The sequence below is a fragment of the Ictalurus punctatus genome, chromosome 28 (assembly GCF_001660625.3).
Source record: "Ictalurus punctatus breed USDA103 chromosome 28, Coco_2.0, whole genome shotgun sequence".
NCBI classification, from domain to species: domain Eukaryota; kingdom Metazoa; phylum Chordata; class Actinopteri; order Siluriformes; family Ictaluridae; genus Ictalurus; species Ictalurus punctatus.
Window position 1 is genome coordinate 13,102,544 of NC_030443.2, and position 23,413 is coordinate 13,125,956.

The 23,413-nt window shown below is 38.1% G+C and overlaps 2 protein-coding genes across 3 annotated transcripts in view; one reads left to right on the forward strand and one right to left on the reverse strand.

Moving 5' to 3' along the window:
* The first annotated feature begins 581 nt into the window (after window positions 1-581).
* Window positions 582-9,749, forward strand: hpda (4-hydroxyphenylpyruvate dioxygenase a). Its single transcript, XM_017460668.3, has 14 exons — window positions 582-705; window positions 963-989; window positions 1,160-1,222; window positions 3,159-3,263; window positions 3,467-3,509; window positions 3,642-3,724; window positions 4,629-4,718; window positions 4,802-4,908; window positions 5,055-5,132; window positions 5,459-5,621; window positions 6,423-6,494; window positions 6,809-6,931; window positions 7,587-7,703; window positions 9,423-9,749. Exons 1-14 carry the CDS (start codon window positions 703-705, stop codon window positions 9,534-9,536), a joined length of 1,188 nt encoding a protein of 395 aa, XP_017316157.2. The 5' UTR covers window positions 582-702; the 3' UTR covers window positions 9,537-9,749.
* A 2,493-nt stretch (window positions 9,750-12,242) lies between these two features.
* Window positions 12,243-23,413, reverse strand: part of LOC108260261 (E3 ubiquitin-protein ligase RNF43) — a 113,210-nt gene continuing 102,039 nt past the window's right edge. The window contains exons 3-9 of one of the 2 annotated variants that reach the window (XM_017460380.3): window positions 22,263-22,337; window positions 22,029-22,160; window positions 21,832-21,933; window positions 18,649-18,822; window positions 18,280-18,382; window positions 16,326-17,777; window positions 12,243-15,400 (exon numbers count right to left, since the gene is read on the reverse strand). In XM_017460380.3, the coding sequence (XP_017315869.1) occupies window positions 15,375-15,400; window positions 16,326-17,777; window positions 18,280-18,382; window positions 18,649-18,822; window positions 21,832-21,933; window positions 22,029-22,160; window positions 22,263-22,337 (2,064 nt within the window). In that variant the 3' untranslated portion in view covers window positions 12,243-15,374. Of the gene's footprint in view, window positions 15,401-16,325; window positions 17,781-18,279; window positions 18,383-18,648; window positions 18,823-21,831; window positions 21,934-22,028; window positions 22,161-22,262; window positions 22,338-23,413 lie in introns of both variants that reach the window. The other variant, XM_017460379.3, reaches the window with a different exon arrangement.

Below are 23,413 nucleotides of genomic sequence, written 5' to 3' on the forward strand. Positions count from 1 at the left end.
GCTCACAGCTCATGGAAATCAAAAATCCACTCTCTCAAAATATAAATTTTCCCCCACATGATTCATTTGTTTTCACATGCAGGCCATATAGTTTCATTTTTCAGAAATGCCTTTTTCCCCACATACAGTTTCCCCTATTGTACAAATGATCCCATTTGTTTAGTTAAGTTCACATTAGCATTTCAGAATATTTTTCCACACATGATCTCACACCATTTTGACCTCCAAATTGACATGAATGACTGAAAACCTTCACAGGTATATTCTTTTGTAATTTCCCCCTCAGTAACTAAGTAAAGTAAACTTTTAATTACTCTGAATAATCAGGAGGCGTTCAAGAGACAAACAGCCGAGTGAAGACAGAGGATCAATATGCACTTGGAAAGTTGATAGCACATGGCAAACAGTACAAGAGAAAATATTCAACCCTTGAGCTTGTTTAGGATAACAGTTCGAGTGGCCCTGAGACCAGTGTTGCTTTCTGTTGGTTTCAGCGATTAAAATTTGGATTTAAGTGAAAAGACCTGGTCCCAGGTCAGCATAAATGATTACCATGACTGGAGAGAGGGGAGGGTGAAGGGGTGTTGAACTGAAGGCCAATCACCGTGACATCTGAGGCAAGTATTTATCTGTAGATGAAATCGTGCAATGATTGCTTTTGATCGTCTGTCCTGGTGAGCAGTGCCCATCGAGAACAGCACAATGGTGAGTGTGAAGTCAAATCCACAGATCATCTGATGATATATACAGAACTTCTTTGATTTTTCACTATGGACAGATGCAAAATGTCCAGTTTAGTCAAAATGAAACGAGAAAAACATACCACCAGACTTTGTGACAGATTGTATGATTGAGACGCAAAAAATTGACTAAGAATGAAATATGAAGAAAAGCATTCTGATGTGTTAACTTAAAATATTAGATCAAGCTCACATTTTTTTTTCACATGTTTTTGTATCTAGACGAGCTACACTGACAAAGGGGAAAAGGTAACACAATCAGTTTTACTGTCACATTCTGTTCCTATATGAAATAAACCCTTTTGATTAAAACAGCATTGAAGAAGGACACTGAAGTAACTGTTGTAACAATGAAAAGACTGAAACTTCTGCTGTACAAAATATTATCAAGAATGTCTAGATGTTTTTTTGTGTTACAGCCAGAAAAAGGCAAATATGTGCGGTTCCACCATGTGACGTTCTGGGTGGGCAATGCTAAACAGGTAGGCCTAAGTCTAATGATATAAAGTCTTAAATGGCATATATTTCAGCATTTTGACACATAAGAATTATCGATCTAACTATTCTACAGTTTTGGACTATTTCTACATATTCTACTATCTGTAAAAAAAAAAAAATGCATATTTCATAGCCATTTACATATATCCAGCATCTTAATTAAAAGCATTTGTCAAAAAGTGAGATAAGTCCAGTCACTATTAAATGTCATGATACATTGTTTTTACACAGTAATCGATGACTAAGTACGCTCATCACAGTTAGCTGAATATGACCTTAGGTGTATTTTTCTTTCTGTTAAAAAATAACAAGGCTTTTCAGCAAGTAGGCAAAAAGCAAGCAAAGAAAGGATTGTGAAGCTCATTTGCTCTGCTGTATTGTTTTGTTTAGGTCATTTACAATATGCCAATTCTGACAGATTAGATTATGAAACAAATGTTCATGGCATGAAATAATCATTCTACTGGCATGGAATAATCATTGTAATTGTACATTTGCTCTGTGACAAGCTGAAAGCGAGACAGGTTTTGACCTGCTTTTGCACAAGCTGCTACTCCACATAATGTGCCAAAACCCCACATTTTACCCAGGAAATTTTAGTTTTCTATAATTTTTTATATATTTTTGTTTTGTTTTGTTTTTTTACAGTAGGGTAAATATCTAGCAGAGAGTACTACATTATGTAAGAAATAACACATAATGGGGTGTGCTGTTATGGGAAAATAATCATTGATGGATTGTTTACAGAGGGTCGTTACCACCTTGAAGCGGATTATTTTCCAATACAGCACATCTGAAATTGTTTTATTTCCTCTTACACCACAGCAATGGGGTATAATGTAAATAAAAACAGTAACTAACATGTTTCATGGATGTTTATAATTGCGTTTAATGTTGAGGAACATCTGCAAAAGTTAGTTCCTGTCGGCTTACATTTTATATACAATTTACATTAGCAGCTATAAACAGATGTTCTATCACCAGCCTCATAAAGTTAATAAGACTGACTCTTAAAAAATGCGGACACTGGATGCCAAATAAAGCAGTACCAGAAATTACTTGTAATTACAACATAGCATGTACTTACCATGTCAAAATTATCTGTATATTGCCTGGTCATTTTAATCCAAATACAATAATAATAATAATAAAAACAATAAAAAACTAAACAAAAATAATAACCACAAACATCAAAAGAATTTACATAGCTGCTGAGATGATCACTGGGGTTATATTCTTTAATAAGATGTAACCATGAATTAATAATATTAAAGCCAAAAGTTAATTGTTATGGCCACAAAGAAATATATTAAGGCTAAGTATGTCAAGATCTATTTTGTGGCCATGAAATACTAACCTCATCTCTTATATATTATATATATATATATATATATATATATATATATATATATATATATATATATATATATATATATATATATATATAAATAAACTCAATTAGACCAATTAGACCATTGTGGCCACAGGAACATAAGCATGGAGATAACAAATACTTTTACTATGTAATGTCTTCTAAGAATGTACTATTCTCTAATACAATCTTAGAAGACATAAAGACACAGTGGAGTCACGGGTGTGGATACGTGGATATAACATCAGCCCATAGCACCTTCATTTGAAAGTACAACTTTGAACAGCACATTCAATTGTGGGCTCAAGTTACACAGTTCATGGCCATACCTTTGGTATCTTTTTTAACCACAGCACAATCATCTGTGGCCATGAAATACTGAGTTTGTGGCCTTGAACTATTGAGTTATAGCGTCAGTATTTTAATTTGTGGCCGTGCCTGATTAAAAAAATAACCACCATTTCACATCAGAAACTCATAGAACAGAAAACGAATAATAAAAATGATAACTGCAGAAACATCCAGTTTTTACCTGTGTGCTCCTCTAGGCGGCAGTCTTCTACTGTCATAAGATGGGCTTTGAGCCTTTGGCGTATAAAGGCTTGGAGACGGGCAGCAGAGAGATGGTGTCCCATGTCATCAAACAGGACAAGGTCTGTGTATGGACAGAGACACAAACACCATTCACATAAATGCACTCAGTATAAGAACAGAGGAGAAATGTTCCTTATAAAGCTGACACTTCATAGCATCAGTCACTATCGAATTACTCAAACTATAACTAACAAGGGAAGCTGTAGAAAATATATGGATAATTCAATATCAAATGCATATTTACTCCTAACCTTTTCCACAGATTCTATTTGAATTTGTGTCTCCTCTAAATCCTGGAAATCAAGGTACACCATCTCATTCTTGGTTTTCATATATCTTCTATAAAAATCTCTGTGCTTCTGTAATATACGTAATCATTACCATGCATAATTAATGAACTTGTTCGGAAGTTCTGAAGTTTTCCTTTGTCTTCACAGAGATGGGGGAGCACTTCATCAAACATGGGGACGCTGTTAAGGACATTGCCTTCCAAGTAGAAGACTGTGACTTTTTAGTCCAGGTAAATGCTATAAAAATTCCAAAGTGTCAAGATGTCAATAGATATATGTGCCTCAGGGCCACATCAGTGTTGATGACAGGACAGTATTAGGCTATATCTTAAAAATCCTGGGAAAAAAAAATCATGGATTGAACAGAATTTCACTGTAAGCCTTATTCAGAGCTGGTGACGTAAGTTCAAAAGTGACTTCAGTACTTATGTGGGGAAAGTTCCTTGTATTCAGAGTCACTTTATGCAGGTAATTAAGCAACCTATTCAGTTTGTCATAATTACCTGCATGTAGTTCACATCAGATTGTTCTTAAAAACCTTAAACAAAATAAATAAATAAATCAATTTAAAAAATAGCGTTCAGACCACTGCCCTTAAACACATTCCGCCACCCCATCATCCAAAAACCTCAAAAGCAAAAATTGAGGATAGAAAATGTGGACAGATAAATAAAGTTTGTTTATTCTATGACAAATGTAATATGATGAAACATGTAAGCAAGAGAATTTAACAAGGAAAAAAGAATAATATAATGATATATGACTGAGAAGACAGAAAGCATTCAAATAAAATGAAAATATATAAGCAAGATAGGCAGATAAGCAATGTCTCAGATTAAGGTACTGTATGTTCTGATTGTCCTCCATAACGTGGAGGTTAAAGGGATGCTACTATTAATTAAATCTGCAGTGTCATGTTAATGTGATTGAATATTAGCCTTGAATGCCATCAGCATGAAATATCGTGGTTACTACAAACTGTCAGGCAGGGGCACTGGACTTAATATTGATCTTCACTGAAGTCGATATCACCCCAAGAAAAACGTGCTTGAGTCCAAGGCCAGAATCGTATGTAACCGAGATACTCCTTAAAAGATGAGCTTGACTGTACATGAGTGTTTTATGTGCTAACAGAAAGCCAGAGAGAGAGGAGCAGTGATTGTTAAAGAACCGTGGGTAGAACAGGACAACTACGGCAAAGTAAAATACGCCGTGATAAAAACGGTAAGCCACAAACACAAACCCAGATACAGGATATGTTTTATTTTTTCTAAGATTTCTGACACTAAGATCTGTTTTTTTCTCAGTACGGAGATACCACCCACACGCTTGTGGAGTACCTGACTCCTTACAAAGGCCTGTTTCTACCTGGCTATCATGAACCTCTCTTTAAGGACCCACTGCTCCCTAAATTGTAAGTGTGAATGTAGCTCAAGAGCATACTGAGTGACATTTTTTTTTATACCATTTAGACTGTCATATAAAGTGTTCAAACACAGAGATGTATCATCATACTGATATTTATGTATGTATTTATATTATTATTAATTTCACTTTTAGGCCCTCAGGCTGCCTGAGCTTCATCGACCACATTGTTGGAAACCAGCCAGATGATGAAATGGTGTCAATAACAGACTGGTGCGAGCCTGCATGCAGCTCACGTACTGCTGGCAAAACCCCAGAATAATCAATCAATAAAAACTGTTTCATATAAATTACCTGCCAACAAAGGCAACGTCACTTTCAAGCGAAGGCAAAGTTCTCTCAGGTTGAAAATCAGACCAGCCCACGTACAGGATTTTCAACTCTATAATTATGACCTTGTATAATTCCAACTTTTCTCACTTTCTGTGGTACATGATGACATGATGACTGTATGATGCACTATGAAGCAATCTCGCATTTGCATTTTATTAAAACTCTCCTGTTTCTGTCATATTTGTGCCTCTTTTTCTCTCTCTCAGGTACCAGAAGTGTCTGATGTTCCACCGGTTCTGGTCCATAGATGATAAACAGATCCACACACAGTACAGCTCTCTCAGGTCTATCGTGGTCACCAACTATGAGGAGACCATCAAAATGCCCATAAATGAGCCGGCACCTGGGAAAAAGAAATCACAGATCCAGGTTTGACGAAGGAAACATTACATCAAAATTCAAACAACATGCCTGTTTACTGGCTTACATTTGCACTTTGCACAGAAAGATGGGGAGATAGACAGTCAGACAGACAGACAGACAAATAGAGAGATGGGTAGACAGAGAGAGAGAGGGGCACATAGACAGACAGATAGACAGACAATGAGACAGACAGAAATACAGATGGAGGATATGCAGACAAATATACAGACAGATAACCAGACAGACAGACATACAGACAGGCAGGCAGGTAAAGAGAGAGACAGATAAATATGCAGACAGACAGAGAGACAGATAGATAGACAGATACACAGACACACAAACAGGCAAATAGACAGACAAACACACAGTTAGACAGACAGAAAGACAGATACACAGACACACAGACAGATAGATAGAAAGAAAACCAGACAGAGACAGACAGACAGAGAGACAGACAGACAAACAGGCAGGTAGAGAGATGAACAGACAAATATGCCGACAGAGAAACAGACAAACAGACAGACAGACAGGCAGATAGATAGTTAGATAAATAGATGGATAGATGGATAGATAGATAGATAGATGTAGGCAGGCAGAGAGATAGACAGATGTAAATACAAACAATCAGACAGACAGGATAGAAAAACAAACAAATAGAGAGACTAACACGACAGAGACACACAGACAGATACTTTAATGATCTGATAAAAGGAAATTTCCACTAACACAGCACACTAACGAAGATGGGGTTTGTTCTTTCTGTGTGTGTGTGTGTGTGTGTGTGTGTGTGTGTGTGTGTGTACTCAGGAGTATGTTGACTACAATGGAGGAGCTGGAGTTCAGCATATTGCCCTGAACACGTCAAACATCATCCAAGCAGTGAGTCCTGTTGAGATTTTTTTTTTTTAAATAATTGTTTGTTAAATTTGCTGTTTTCTAAGAACACATCATATCCAACATATGCACAAATACAATAACAATCAAATCAAATCAAAAGAATTTCCAAGCACTAACAGGGCTGTTTTTCAGCTACTCCTGTAATAGTGTAAATAATATTTCATTATAAACAGTTAGCTGTTCATAGCCTGGACTTACCTGGACTTTTGTGATATCAAAGAATGCGACGGATGACTCTAGCCACATTATGTCATTCATTCATGAAAAATGGGGTCTCTACTTTCACTCGGAATCAGATAGTGAACCTGAAAGCCCGGGGCATGGAGTTCCTGTCCACTCCAGACACCTATTATGACAGCCTGCGTGAGAATCTCAAGAGGGCCAAGATCAACGTGAAGGAGGACCTGAAGACCCTGCAGGTGAGACTACAGAGATACAAGTCACATCTAGTTGGGATAGTTTAGACCTGGATCTGGTTTAGATACATGAAGAAGACTTGACAATTGTATAATAAGGAGAAAATATGCCATAATAAAAGCACCTTTGATTCTGTAACATAATGAATCATTCTCAGAAAAATAACTTCCTCATTATATTTTAATCATAATTTAAACATTCATGGTGGAAATATGGAAAAATAAATATATATATATATATATATATATATATATATATATATATATATATATATATATATATATATATATATATATAAAGAAAAATCTAAAAGCTTTTTAGCTTTAATTGCTCTATTGGAACCTCTATCGGTACCGGTACAACAGATTGTTTGTTAAAACTTATGGCTGTAGTGCTGGCTTGCATGACAGATATTCTATAATAAGTACTTGCATGGTAGATGCTCCACACTGACATGATGACATTTTCTGTGAGGAGACGTTTATTTAGCATTTTAGAAGAAGTCTCCAGTGTAAGCACTTTGTAACAGGTAGATCTATCATTGTAAATGACGTGGGTTTCTCCTTTATTTTCTCTTTGCTCAGTAATTTCCCATTGTTTTACAGTGAGCTTGATTATTAATTTTTCTTTTCCCCCTCTCTTTTGGTCCTTGTATAGGAGCTTAAAATTTTAGTAGATTTTGATGATAAGGGCTACCTGCTCCAGATCTTCACCAAACCTGTGCAGGACAGACCCACTCTGTTCCTAGAAGTCATCCAGAGACACAACCACTTTGTGAGTATTTGTAGAAACATACATGTTTGCATGTTTGCATGTGTGTGTGTGTGTGTGTGTGTGTGTGTGTGTGTGTGTGTGTGTGTGTGTGTGTGTGCATGCCAAAAATGGTTCTGTGTCTTTCTAGTGTCATGTAGAACCATTTTTACAAGGTTCTTTAAAGAACTACATACAACCGGTATTCTATAGAACCTTTAGAGTTCTGAAAAATGTTCTCAATTTTGCTTGGTGCAAATAAATATTTCCTTTTTCTTGTTTACATCATATTCATTACTTGTGTGATGACTCGAACCTTTTACTAGCTTTTGCAATAAGCAAACATAACACAAAAAACAATAAAACATAAGAAAATTAATGTGAATGGCATGCATAAAAACATTACAACTATATCCATTTAAGAAAAATGTTTCTTTTTACAGTTGTATGTAAAGGTTTGGGTACCCTTCGCCAAATTACATATTTTCTTGTTCACGTTTATGATCGAGTCATAGTTTCATTTCCTTTCCTCTTCCATGTAGATCTTGCCTTGACTTACACAGTTCCCCTTAACTGCCATTTCTAAAAGAAAATGGCACAGTGTTTGGTCAATGTAAATCGTGAGCAGGAAGTGCTTTGATATCTTTTTTATAGCCTTTCCCTGCTAACTGTAGGCATCAGTTAGCTTCATTCACAGATCCTCAGTCAGCTGCTTAGAGGAGCCCATGGAAGTTGAGTGCTAGCACAAGGTTTGAAGTGTCAAAGAACGTATTACACTCTGAAATTGTTATTTCTAATTATTTCTAATTCTTGACCTACCTAATGAGTCTGAATTAGTCAGTTAAGGCCTAGTGAGTTAATTCAGTTCTGAGACTTTACAACTTGAAGGATGTGCAAACTTTTGCACATGCCTCTTACTATTTTTTTTAACAATCTAAAAAGATCGTTTTTTTAAATAATCTTTTTCCATTTTTAAGTTAATTAAATATAAAGTATTTGCAGAAAAATAGTTATTGAAATTTACTAAGGTTCACTAAGCTGCAAGTTTCTCTAGAGAAAATAAATCAACAAGAAACATATGAACTGATAAAATTATAAATATAATTTAAAAAATGATAAATATAAGAAAGTGGAGAAAGGGACTCCACTCCACTCAGTTGCTATAATATTTTACTACTGCTTACAAGCTATTTGAAATAAAAAGTACCAATGTGCCTGTCTCACTACTTCATATAATTAAACTGACATCTTCAATATTAGTAGCGATGATGTTGTTCAACACTGACAATGAGGTATAAAAGTGTTGGAGCAAAACTATGCAGAGCATGAAGGTCCTCAGGAATGGTATATATTAAGTAGATGGTTCTGTTTGGACAGGCCCGGTGATTAACTAGGGGCATTTTCAGCCGTATGAAGTAGAGGAAATGCCCGAAGACAGGACATTTCTGTCCAAACCACACTAAAGAGTTGCTGAGACTTAAAACAGTCTCTTTGACATTCAAAACATTCATTGCAAATCCTTTGAAGGGGAGAATTTCCAAAACAACCCCCAATGCCTAGACAGTTATTCCACTCAATTATCACATGCCATGTTCAGAAATGGAGAAATGATTCAATAATTCAATGAATGATTTGATCAATAACGTAAATACCAAGGCATGAATGGATAATTAGTAATTTACTCAAGAGGCTTAAATCTTCTGTCATTATGACTGTGTTTTGTTTTGATTAAATGTTTTTCAGGGTTTTGGGGCTGGCAACTTCAAATCCCTGTTTGAGGCCATTGAGAAAGACCAGGATGCCAGAGGAAACCTCACTGTCCTCACTCCTGATGGAAATCCCAAGTTGTTTAATTAAGAAATTCACACAGGTGTCTGCAACTGATGAAAAAATGAGTCATGTATAGATTAGCACATGACTAATATTGCAGGAATGCATAGGAAAAAATCTGAGATAGCCGCCAGTTCACACACTTTAACCTCACAAAGTTTTTGCACTCAAAGTCACATCAGTGCAAAACTGTAAACTTAAGGTCTCATCAATAAAATCACTGTGACGGTAAACAAAAAAGTATTGGTATCATTTATTGCATGGAATTTTTCAGATGTACAGACCAAAGTTGTGTTCTTGAGCCTCTTGTTTTTCTTTACAGCCATTCATTATTTGCTGATGTTCAAGAAGTGTACTTTCACTAAAGAAATGCTGAAAGCCCAGTTTTGCACCAAATGTTTACTCAGGCAGGTCCGTTTGAGAAACAGAGTGTTACGAACAGTTTAATAAATCTACAGTAGACCTCTGGTAGTAAGTTACAAAAAAACAACAACATTATAGGTGGCTCTACTTTATGTTAAATATCCGTAAGCATTAAATGCACAATTAATTAGCTGAGACCTTTACTACTGTGCAATTTCCATGTACATACAAACATGTATTCTATACAGAGTTTAATATATTATTCAAGAAATAATGTTTTGGCAAATTAAATTTACACCACAGCACTGATGAATTCTCAAATCTGATTGGTCAGAAGGAGTTTTTTTTTTTTTTTTTTTAATACCAGTACAGCTTAGAGAGTCGTTTGAATCCTAGCAAATCATAGGTTTATATTAAACATTATCGTTTCTATAGTAACAGCAAATTCACAGGACTCGTTAGATGGACGCTTCAGATGATCTCAAAACTGATAACAATGATTAAATATGCTGTTTAACAAATAAAAATCATTAATCTTCAGGATAGACAACTGGTTTCTCTTTATCAAGACAAGGTTTGGTTTTTTTTGTCTTATTAAAAAGGGAAAAAAGTGAAGCTGGTGGGGGAATTAGTTGTTTATAGCGGTTATAAAGTAAGTGATAACAGGAACTAACATTAAATGTGCCAATAAATGGATATAAATGTGTTGATGTGCTGTTCTTTAATAAATAAGAAATAAAACCAGTGTTGAGAAATTGCTGTAGTATGAGAGGAACAACATTTCATTTACTGATACCAGAAAATAATTAACTTCAGGGTGGTAAGAGAAACGCCACTTCACACGAGGCTACTTCACACCACTCCACCGTTGTTTATTTTCCTATAACAGCAAGTCCCATTGTGTTTTATTCCTCACTTAATGCAAGCACTTTTATTTATTGCATACAAAGTGTCATTTACGTGAGTTTGTTATGAAAATCGATAACTATTTTTTTTCAGTTATTTTACAGTCAGAATTAATTCAAAGGTGGCAGTTACACTCAGGTCCATAAGTATTTAAATAAATATTGCATAAGTGAAAATGTCAGGACTCAGCAAACAATGCCTGCAATTCCTAAATGGTTAATGCAATATTTTTGTTAAACCCGTTGAATTAAAGCGGAATGGCTACACTTTAATCGCATCTCGATTGCTTCATTTCAAAGCTATTGTGGTGTACAGAGGCAAAATGACTAAAATTGTGGCACTGTCCAAATACTTATGGACCTGACTGTGGCCATGCCCCTGGAGGTGACTACAGCGTTGGAATTTCCAACTGCTGTGCAATTAATCCTGTGCACTTAATAAAGCACTACATCAAAACGGACCAATTATAATGATAGCGTTCACAGCAGTACACTTATGTTCAATAGTTTGCCTTGTGTTGGTGTGAATGTGAGTTGTAAATTTGGGTAATTACATATGTTACATATGTGCTTAGAAACTCCATTAAATATTAAAGAAGTACATGGTAATTAAGGACATTTAATACAGATCAAGGCTGCCTGTACCTTTTTATGTGAATCATTTCCAGCATGAACTCTGGAGGACCCTTTGTTTATGACTAAACTGTTCTGAACCCTAACTTATTCATGTGATTTTATGCTAATCAATTAAAGATATAGTACTTATGAACACAATCTACTGTAAAGCAGATCTTACAGGCAGACTAACATGCAGCAGCACAACTGCAGCATTAGTGTTATTGTAATGCTGCTTACACTATATTTGTTTAAACCTTCATTTTTTGGGGAAAAATGTTCTATCCATTATCCTTAGTGGTTCTTCAGTTTCCCTCTTTAAGGAAAGGCTTACAGATTATATGCTAAAGTGCCTGGAACAGTGCTACATTTTTACTTAGAACTGAAATAGGTTTAACTGGGATTATAGGTCATAATACCCCATGATATTGAAGCAGGGAGGAAGACCAATATTGTTTGCAAAAAAAAAAAAAATTAATAAAAAAATTTAGAAGTTGTGATTGCATAAGCATTTACCGCTTTTGGGGTAAACGTATTTACCCCCTTTTTGGCCATAGAATAAAAAATCCCAAACTCCTTATTACCCTGAGAATACAATCTGCAAAGTGAAACATGATGGAGGTAGCATCATGTTGACCGTTACCACTTGGCTCTTGGTTGCTTTTCTGACTAGTCCTCTCTTTACCCAGTGACTGACTTTTAGTGAAAAATTTGGTTTAGGGATTTGATACAAGACAGTGATTTCTAAAATGAAAAATATATGTATATGAAGTATAGTAAACGTTGCGTTACTTACACCTCAGAACAGCATACATTTGCCCAAGCACAAACATCTGAAAAAGAAATGATCGATAGCACATGTTGCATCTTTTTATTTAAAAATAATTTATTTGCATATAATTGGAATGATGCTAAGTTGATACATCTATGATGGCAATCGTAAGTTTCATAAAGATAAAATTCCAAAAAAAAAAAATAATAAAAAGGGAAAAAATGACATTTTTCATTTTCTTAAACCTGGACAAACTGGATAAATATATTAGTAAATAAATATATTAGTGACATTACCATATTGATTTTTTTATTATATAAAAAAATGTCTATTATATATAAAATACAACACTTTATCTCATTAATGTTTTTTTCTTTCACTTTTTTTTTTTACACAAAATATTGAAAATATACTGGCATATCCCTTCCGTATTCTGGAGGGAGTTTGCTCTATTCATAAGGCAGTTTCAGCTCATTCGCCATCAGAAAAGAGAGCAAATAAATGAAAGTAAAAAAATAAACAAAGGAGATAAATTCACCCTTAGTGTTCATTGACATTTCGTTGATTTCTATGATGTTTCCCAGTACTGGTAGCTACATAATGCTTAGCTTGTTTTGCTTCAGGTTTCACTCTTAACATTTTTTAAACATTTTTCCAAAGTGCTGCATGTGAAATTGTAAATTTAAGACAAAGCCTGTAATGAAAGAACGTTCAGGCCGACATTACATGAATATAAAGGCAACGCAGAAGTGCAAAGCAGGTCTTCTGTAAGGCAGTTTCATGGAAATTCAAGGCACAAACAAAGATTTAAAACATGACTGCATGAGACAATCAAACGACTGTCTGACATTTGAAAAGACGGGTATCTTATATCCTTTTTATTATTTTCCATTTAATTATTAACTTTGGTTTAAGTAAGTCACTCTCTGAGCATCACCAGTTGAAATGTATAGGATCAATAGTGGTTTAATTTATTTTATAAAAACAACAACAACAACAACCCTCAAAGTTTAATTCCATGGTTTATCTATATATAACATTTTGCTCTGATGACCTAATGTCTCCTTCTTTTTTAAGATTCATTTGTGGTTTTGTGACTTTACTACCTTTTTATAAAGGTGACCAACAATATGACATTTCCCCCCCCTTTCTAGCCAATTTGACCTTGAAAGTGTAAATTAAAAACTTTGCATGTGAAAATGTACAGGTACAAAACTCCAGAGGCAACAAAAGTAAAGACATAATGTCATGCCAAATTAGAATCATAATAATCATTTTGGCTAAATTATGAGAGCAAATCCATATTATATCAATTGATTTTGTGGCAATTGTTGGAATTTTATTCTATACTTATTAAAGGGTTGCTTTATTAGCTGTGTTTAGACAATAGACATTGCCTTCTGGTTATGAAAATGCATAATGACTGCAATGTGCTGTTCATATATATTCTAAATAGAATATACTATAATATATTTCCATGGATAAAACATACCAACTTCTGAAGGAACATTGAATACAGCATTTTTAAGTAATGAAAACAGTGAAAATCTTGCAGCAAGTCTAAAAAAAAAAAAAAAAAAAAAGAGGCACCTTTGGCAAGCTTGCAGGCTGGCGACCGTTTCTGAAATGATCCATATCCGTACGGATATATGCGAGTCATACACGAGGTAAAGGGTCAGAGGTAAAAGCATGTACTCATGGGTAATTTAGTGCTTCCTCAGCTCGAGCTAAATGACAAGGTGAAAAATGACCAAAAGTAGGTTCTGAAATCCTTGCCAACTCTAACGTTTTCAGTCAGTTTGCTTCGTTTTAACCGAGAAAACAAAAAAAGGACACAAAAGACAAACAAAAAAACCGTGACACAAATGACAGCTGCCTTTCTCAAATTAACGAGCACAAGACCCGAAACCTAAATGACCTCCAAACAGTCAGTGAACCTTTTTTTCGAGGACAGATTATGTAAAGCGCCCTATCTCTCACTTATCAGAAGTAAACAGAGAGGGTGCCAGGCAAGAGCTTTACTTTTGAAGTACCGTGATGTGAACAGGACTTTTCTGATTGGTTATCTGAGGTAGGCTGGAGAAAGAGAGAGAGAGAGAGAGAGAGAGAGAGAGAGAGAGAGAGAGAGAGAGAGAGAGAGACAGGCAGGAAACTTATTTCATGTGCAGCACGATCACTGAATGACATCATCGCTTCGGATGATATCCTAACCGCAACCATGATCGATGATATCATATGTTGGGGTGTGTTCAGTGTTCTGCAAAGATAAGATCAGATGAGTAAAAGGGAGCCACTGGGTCTAATTTGTAGTTCTAGTAGCAGACAGGATGTTAAGTCATATGGGGGTTAAGAGTATTATTTTACCAGTAATGGCTATACAAAATCAACATGGGTATTCTTTTTCTTCACTAACATGAAATACTGTCAGGACCAAAATGGATCACTACAGTATATTGTGAAGCATGAATTCCCCAAAAGGGGAAATTTTGAAAATAAGGATAGGGGCCTGCTTCTGCTACCCCAGCTTGCAGTGATGCATGGAGGTAACTAAGGAATTCTGGGACTTGTTTTTTTTTTTTTTTTCAATGAACATGTTTGAATAGTTTGAAAAAGGAAAAAAAAAACAATGTGAGACAAAACACTTTCACCCTTTTGTAAAGGTCTAACCAACATGTCTCAGTTCACCAAGTGATACATGGTAAACCTGATTTAGAAGGAAAAAAACAGAAAATAATAGATTCAGAATCTTGGGTTATAAGTACATAATACATCAATAGTACCATTAACCATCAATTATTACCTGCTGGAACTGAGTTTGAACTGATATACCTTTATACTCTTAGAAAAAAGTTCCATCTAGCACCCTAAAGGGTTTTTTTTTGCTTTGCCTCTTGGAGAAACCTCTATGTAAAGGTTACAATAAAAGAACAATTTACAGAAAAAAAAAATCCCTTTCAAAACCTAAACCTTTAACCATCCAAAGAACCCATGAGGAACCCTTTTTTTTCTAAGAGCGTCAGACTTTAGTTACAGAACAATTGTGGGAACTGAGCGACGATGAGAAATGATGCCTGTCTTGAGATGTGGAATTATTTGGAAGACTGTGAAAAAAGTGAGTGAGCGAGAGACAGAGAGAGGGAGAGACGGCCGATTCGTTTGTCCATTTCGGCTCTTGTGTAGCAGCGTGAGGTTTGGGGATGGAGAGAGTTCTCAAACACCAGACTCTTCCTCTGATCCTACACAAAGTAAAACAAGACACATGTCTCAGAATACAATGGGCCACAGATGTGATATGTTTATACCCAGATGATTCTACAGTGTTCCATGCAGTTTCAGACAATTGCTATATTTCACTCATTGTGCATAAAAATTCCAAGGAATTCTGTGGACTTTGACATGAAAATTCTGGGATAGCCTCCAAAATTCAGTCCCAGTAAATTACTGCCACTGAAATTTTACAAGCAACTGCTCGTCAAGTATGTCATGCTTTTCGGCATGAATGGAATTTCAGTATCTATTAACCAAAATACCCCACAACAAACATTTAATCACTGGCATTACTAGAAGTACTGGGAAACGTTTAAACAAAATAACTGTTAACAAATATGTATATATATATTACACCCATTTTCTATACCGCTTATCCTTCAGGGTCACGGGGAACCTGGAGCACCCTGGACTGGGTGCCAATCCATCGCTTGGCACAATCACATACACATTCACACACCCATTCATATACTACGGACACATGTCTTTTGGACTGGGGAAGGAAACTGGAGTACCCAGAGGAAACCCCCACAGCACGGGGAGAACATGCAAACTCTGCACACACACGGCCCTGGCTGGAATCAAACACCCAAGCCTGGAGGTGTGAGGTGAATGTGCTAAACACTAAGCCACTGTGCACCCATTTACGAGGATAATAATCAAATATTTATTCTGTTTTTAATTTAGTTCATTTATTATTTATTTCAAAGTCTATGCCAACTGTTGTACTGTACTTATTCTAAGCACTATGCTATGCAATATGCTAGTACTCATTTATCCAATTATTATTGTTTGTGGTGTTACACTCATCCAATTGCACTGTGCTACTTGAGGGCTTGGTATATGTAAATTAAATCAATAAAACTTTTCTGGGGTTTGCCACACTGAACTCACCCTGATTATTGCGTACACTTTGGCAGTAGAGACAGATTTCTGTGGGCAGTTCATGCCCGGCACTGTGATGCCCTCTGCACAGAGGTGCGTCCAATAGAGTGCCTGTCCCCATTAGCTGTGGCTCAGAGTGAGCCTGTTGCACCTGCTTTTGCCACCCCCTTCGTGCCCCCCTGCAGCAGGGCCACTCTGCCAGCCCACCTGAGTCCAGGATTACAGGTACAGGCAGCAGTGTGGAGGCTGCACCCAGAGGAGGGGGGCAGCAGTAACCTGCGGGACTTTGCCCATAGTGGATGTGGATGCTGCAATCGTCCTGTAGATCCACTCTCTGATGGAAGTGCACAGCTGGCATGGGTGGGGCAGAAGCTTCCAGACTGCAGCTGGTGGGTTTTTGGCAGTGTGGGTGCCCTGGGTGGCAGCAGGCTGGTGCAGGTATCAGCACTGAGGTGCCAGGCAAGGAGGAAGTGGGGGATGGAGGAGCTGCATCCCGATCCTCCACTCCACCAGGAGGTCCACACCTGTCTATAGGGTCCGTTTTGGGGCAATGGCAGGCAACATGTGCCCCCTGACACAAAGTTGAGTCCTTACTCATGGATGAATTGCCTGCTGCTACTCCTGATGTCCCTTGCTCCTCATCAGAGCCTCTTCCTGGTCCTTGGTTGGGCTCGCCCTCTTCGTAATAGTGGTGTCTGTGTCTATGGTAGTGCACATGGCTGAATACAGCCTGTTGCTGCTGTGGTTCTTCAAACCCAAGTCCTCCACTAGTCTGATTAACTCCTGAATCTAGAGATCGGGGCCTGGTGCTACCTGTCGGACCTTCAGCACCAGCATTGTGGTAGACAAATGGGTCATACTCACTGCTGAGCGAACTACGAAAGGTAGAGCAGCTGCCGTAGACACCTTGCAGGCTTACATCGGTGCAGTTGAGCACTGAGTCACTGGATGAGCCGTGGCATGGGCCCGAGCTTGAGTCACTGCCAGGTCCATCAGGGAAGTAGCCACTGCGTTCCGTGCCATAGCTGGCCCCTGAGCAGCTGCCCTCATCCTGGCGCCCCTGAGAGCCTCCGTGGCGCTGGTTTTGGTGATGATTCTGATGCCGCATCCGGTTGGCATGGCAGTGGTGGCACGGACGCCGCGAAGATGTGTAGTGGTGCCCGACGTTCCGGCAGTTGTGGCGAGGTCGGGCACGGTGCCCATCAGGGGCAAGATGATAGCTGCAGCTGGTGCTCAATAAGCGAGTGTGGTAGGGAGGGGAGCCACTATAGGCTCCCAGCTGGGGATAGGGTCCCGAGAGGGTATGGGGGTAATGGGGTCGTAGGGAGAAGGGAATGGGGGGCTGGGGAAAAGAGTGAGAAGCTGGGTAATGCTGTGAGTGGGGGTAAAGAAAAGCCTGGCTGTGCTCTGGGGGTGGATGTCCACGAAGTCGCTGAGGCTGACGACCACTCGGCTCTGCACCTGCTGGAAACCAAGTATTGGTTCAGGAAGAAAAGCAGTAGTATAGCAAAGTATGAAGCTCTGTTCTCTCACTGCTCTTCTAAATATGCTATGGTGCTCTAGTTTTGCTCTATTCCAAAGCAGTGACAAATTAAAGGTCTTAGGAAAAGTAAGCCGTAGGGCCACCACAGGACATCTTAAGTACACCATGGTGCAGTATCTTCAAATATCTGAAAGTATACTGGAGGAATGAACACCATTTTCCCAAAAGATGTTCCCTCAATTGGTGTTTTGACAACAGTGATGTAGAGTACTGTCTAATATGTCCCTCTAAAATCACTCTAAAATGAGTGTTCAATTTTGCTAAACTGTGAGAGAAATTGTAAAGAGAGCAAATGTGTCTAAATAATACTGGTATAACCCCCATCTATACCATTTGAAATTAAAATGGTAATTTGTCAGTCATTCATGGTTGCTGAATAAAGCTTCTTATTTCTTTGTGGGTTACTCTGGTGCTATTTACCCATTATGTTGTGCATGCAGAGTGGACAGGTCCGGTGTTGAAGCAGCCAAGGGTCCACACATTCCTTATGGAACTCATGCGCACATGAGATGATCCTCAGATCCTTAGAAGGAGGAGAAAAGAAACATCAGAAAGTCTGTCCACCGTGAACACAATAACATGGTTGCATATGTCTACTTATCAGAAATGGTTATCTAATTATTTTTCAAAATTGTATTTGCATTATGCTAACTAACTTCTCAGGGGTAGCATTCCATATTTGACATTCTGTCATAGGGAGAGTAAGCTTTCTCCTTTGCTATGTATCTATATCCATTTTTAATGTTCATCTCTATTCTTCTTCCACTCTTTCTTCATTTCTCCCCTCACCTGTCCATCCAGAAAGTCCTCAAGGCAGATGGCACACATAGGGCCAGAGCTGGAGCTGCTGTTTGACCCTCGGCCACTATGTGGATGATGAGATCCTCCTGAGCAGCCCTGAGAGCTGTAGGTACGGGTCTCCAGCCTGCTAATGGCCCGCATGGTCTGCTGGTGGACCGAGTCCTGGGAACCAGGTGAGAAAGCAACAAGGTTTCGATCTGTGGTGTCATATTAACTTATATAATGACAAAATAGGACATGTAGTAAATGTTCTGTTTATTACATAACAGGAGATGTCACACTGATTCAGGCCATCTCTTTAGATATTACAGCAATGCATTTGTGGAATAGATCTTGTTAGTAATATACACAAATGCACTGAAATTGTTTAAAATTAAACCTCGTGTTCGGGGACCCTCTGATTGGGAGCTGTATGTGTACTAAATAATTTTAGGTCATGTTTACAAATAGGAGCTACTATAATTCTGACTATAATTACTATCATTGTTGTCAAAGGTTTTCAGACATACAGGTCATTAAATATTGCAGCACTAGTGATGTAATACTATACTTATTCTGTTCCATTGAAATCAGCAGTTAGTCCCGTAAGCAAGACGCTTCTGCCTCAAATTCTCAGTTATATGCTTAGATTGTAACCTGCCTTACTCCAAAGTGACTTAAAAAAATCACAATCATTGAGAAGCACTGGTCCAGTCAAAATACCAAAGGTTTTATGGTGCATGTCCACTGCAAATATAGTAGCTGCATGCTGCCGCTTCACCACTTTCTGCTTCCCAATCTTTTGTTAAAGAAAATAACAAAAATACTCTGCTCTCATGGATATCAAACAATTGCAAATACCACACAGGTTTATCAAAAATAATATTTTTGTCAAATATAGGTGTGCAACAATTATTTGCAATCCTATGAATTCATATGAGAAAAATATCTTTGACGTATATTCCCACTGATATTTCAAATGTTTGAATACACCTGGGTGACTAGGAACATGAAATTATTCAACCATGACTTCCTGTTTCACAGGGGTATAAATATGAGGTAACACATAGACCAAATTCAAAGTCATACATAACAATGGGCAAGACCAAGGAAAATAGCTATGATGTGCGGCCAAAGGTTGTTGAGCTTCCCAAAATGGGAAGTGGCTATAAGAAAATAGCACAAGCATTAAAAATGCCCATTTCCACCATCAGGACAATAATTAAGAAGTTCAAGTCAACTGGAAATGTTATGAATCAACCTGGAATTGGACGTGTGTCTATACTGTCTCAATGCACTGTGAAGAGGATGGTTTATGTGGCCAAAGAATCTCCAAGGATCACAGCTGGAGGATTGCAGAAGTTAGTTGCATCTTGGAGTCAGAAAGTCTCCAAAACTACAATCCGAAGTCACATACATCACCACAAGTTGTTTGGAAGAGCTTAAATAAAATAGACTCTAATCTCATCCAAAAACAAACTCAAGCGTCTTCAGTTTGCCAGACACTACTGAAACTTCAAACGGGATCGGGTTCTGTGGTCAGATGAACCCAAACTAGTGCTTTCTGACAATAAACACCAGAGGTGGTTTTGGTGCACACAGAGAAGGTAGCCGTATGGAAAAGTACCTCATGCCCACGGTTAAATATGGTGGTTGCGCTTTAATGTTTTGCGGCTGTTTTTCTGCCAGAGGACCTGGACATTTTGTTAGGATACATGGCATCATGGACTCTATCAAATATCAAGAGATATTTGAAAACATGACTGCCTCAGCCAGAAAGCTTAAAATGGGCTGTGGTTGATCTTCCAGCAGGACAATGATCCAAAACAAACATCAAAATCAACACAAAAATGGTTTACTGACCACAAATTCAAGGTCCTGCCATGGCCATTCCAGTTCCCTGACTTGAAACTCATAGAAAACCTGTGGGGTGAACTGAAGATGAGAGTCCACCAGTGTGGACCTTGAAATTTGAAGGATCTGGAGCCATTCCGTATGGAGGAGTGGTCTCAGATCCCTTACCATGTATTCTCTAACCTCATCAGGCATTATAGGAGAAGACTCAGAGCTGTTATCTTGGCAGAGTATTGACTAAAAGGGTGCCAATAATTGTTGCCCAACTATATTTAACAAAAATTTTCTTTTGGACAAACCTATGTTTCGTTTGCACTTGTTTGATATCCATAAGAGAAGAGTATTTTTGTAATTTTTTAAACAAAAGATCAAAAGGTTAAACAATAAAGAAAATTTTTCACAGCCTACTTTGCTCATATTTACCAAGCGTGCCAATATTAGTGGAGGGTACTGTACCAGTCTGTCGTCGCCAGCTGCCTAAACACAGTGGGGCAGATGGACCTGTTTGCATAAAGCTTCACCAAACAATGAAACCAGATTTCACTAAATCACACACTTGCAAATACGGCAGAGCTCTGGTGAAGAGAACACAATGTGAACCTCAATTTTGGCACAATAGCATGTGCTAAGAAAACACAATAGGTTTTTATTTTGGAACTTATCCAACTAGCAGGACTACATTAACCATAAATGAGGCACTGTGCCCCTCCACGTACTTCAGAGAAGTGCAAAATTTATGATCACAATAACAGCAGACACAACATAAATTGGCTTCCACCCAACTAAAATAGCAACACTGCAACATCCTCAGAAACCCTGTTCAGGACTTAGATATGATTTTGGATTTGACTTGGTCTTTGTATAGGACTTTGATGTGACTTTAGAATTTACTTGGATTTTGGATTTAACTTGCATATGACTGGATTTGGCTTGGGTAAGACTTTGGATTTGACTTGTTCTTTGGATTCAACTTGGATATCACTCCAGTATTTACTTGGACTTTCTATTTGACTTAGTTATGACTTTGGAATTTGCCTAATAATTGGATTTGACTTGGTCTTTCAAACTGACTTGGATATGACTATAGAATTTACTTGGATTTTGGATCTGACCTGCATATGACTGGACTTGGCCTGGGTAAGACTTTGGATTTGACTTGGTTATGACTTTGGAATTTACCCAAACATTGGATTTGACTTGGTCTTTGAATTTGACTGGGATATGACTTTAGAATTTACTTGGATTTTGATTTGATCTGCATATGACTGGATTGAGCTTGGGTAAGACTGGTGTGTAGACAAATCATGTATGTAAAAGGCTGAAATGTGACATGCTTACCCAAGTTCGGTTGGACCTGCAGCGAGAACGAAAGGCAAAGATCATAATGATTGCCAGCACAACCAACACGACTGTCAAGAGGATTCCCACTTCATAATGGGGCTAGAGTGGGAGAGAAAGCAAGCGTGTCAAAATGAGTATTCTTTGTGTCAATTCTAGATGTGTCTGTGTGTCTGTGTGTGTATGTGTGTGCCCACCCATTTTGGTGTCTCCATCATGATGTTGATCTCAACATTGGCCTCCTCGTTCTTATTGACCAGTCCCATCAGCTCCTCAGCATCCGCTGCCTTCACCATCACCACCGGCTTCTTCAGGAAGCCAGAATTCAACTGTATGCGACAGTGTGCGGTTACAACCTATTCATTCATTCTATCCATTCAATCTAGCTACACTGATGTCTGATTTCATCACACACACATACACACAATTACCTCAATAGCAGCGCTAACATCATCAGTGATGTCAAAAATGACAGCCTGAGCTCCTCTGTTTAGAGCCAGCCGGGCCTGAAAGCAAAACAGAGAGAGAAAATATCAGTTTAAAATGGAGTTGAAATTTCATACTTGCCACTAGATGGAAGTGTAATCCCACAACATCGCAGCACTGGTAAAGGCTGGTCATTACACAATCTCATACCCCTCTGCCACAAGTGACCTTGTGTGTGATATATTGTGTGCGTGTGTGTGCGCGCGTGTGTATGTGTATTGGTATGTGTGTTGAAGCATTCAGCCTTGTTATACCGGATACCTTCACCCTCCACTCAAAAAATAAAAAGAGCTACACCCTTTTTAAGAGTTACAACAAAACATGAAGAGTGTGAAATTTTGCATGTGTATCAAGGACTGGAGGAAAAACGGAGCCATTACAAACACACACCGGCTTTCAGTCATTAGAAATGTAAAAACACATAAACACGATGTAGGTGAAACCCTCACTCAGCGAATACATTATCAATGCACTTAATCAACTTAAAGGCCTGAGCCTATCTGAGAAAAAGAGAGAGAGACACACAGAGAGAGAGAGAGACACACAGAGAGAGAGTGAGAGAGAGAGAGAGAGAGAGAGAGAGAGAGAGAGAGTTAATCCATGACTAACAAGCACAGTCACTCACTTGCTCCCACAGTAGACATAAAATGTCACACCCCACATCCCACTCTCCCCATCCTGTCTGCTTCTGTTCTCTGATTCATAGCTCAGATCTCTATCATAAACAACACAGCAATCTACCTGAGTCAGGTGTGCGGATCTGAAAAAGTCTAAAAAGGTCTTTCAGGGACACGTCTCACTCAGGAAATAGCCACTGGAGTTTAAATTGAAGGAATACGGAGCTGATTTCAAAAGTGTGCACACCCTGAGGATAAAATGAAGAAGATAAAGAAATTGAATCAATACCTAACAAATACTCCGCTGTCAGACAGTGCATTTTAGTTATTCCGAGTCGAGTTACATGCGTGTAGTGAGGATTTAAAGTTTGCGCAAAATTCTATCCAGACCTCAGATCTAACTATGGAGTTAAGCGCTACTCAGAAGTTAAGTACGAAATGTGCGCACATGGCGAAGTTCGTCTTTAGCTTTATGTTAC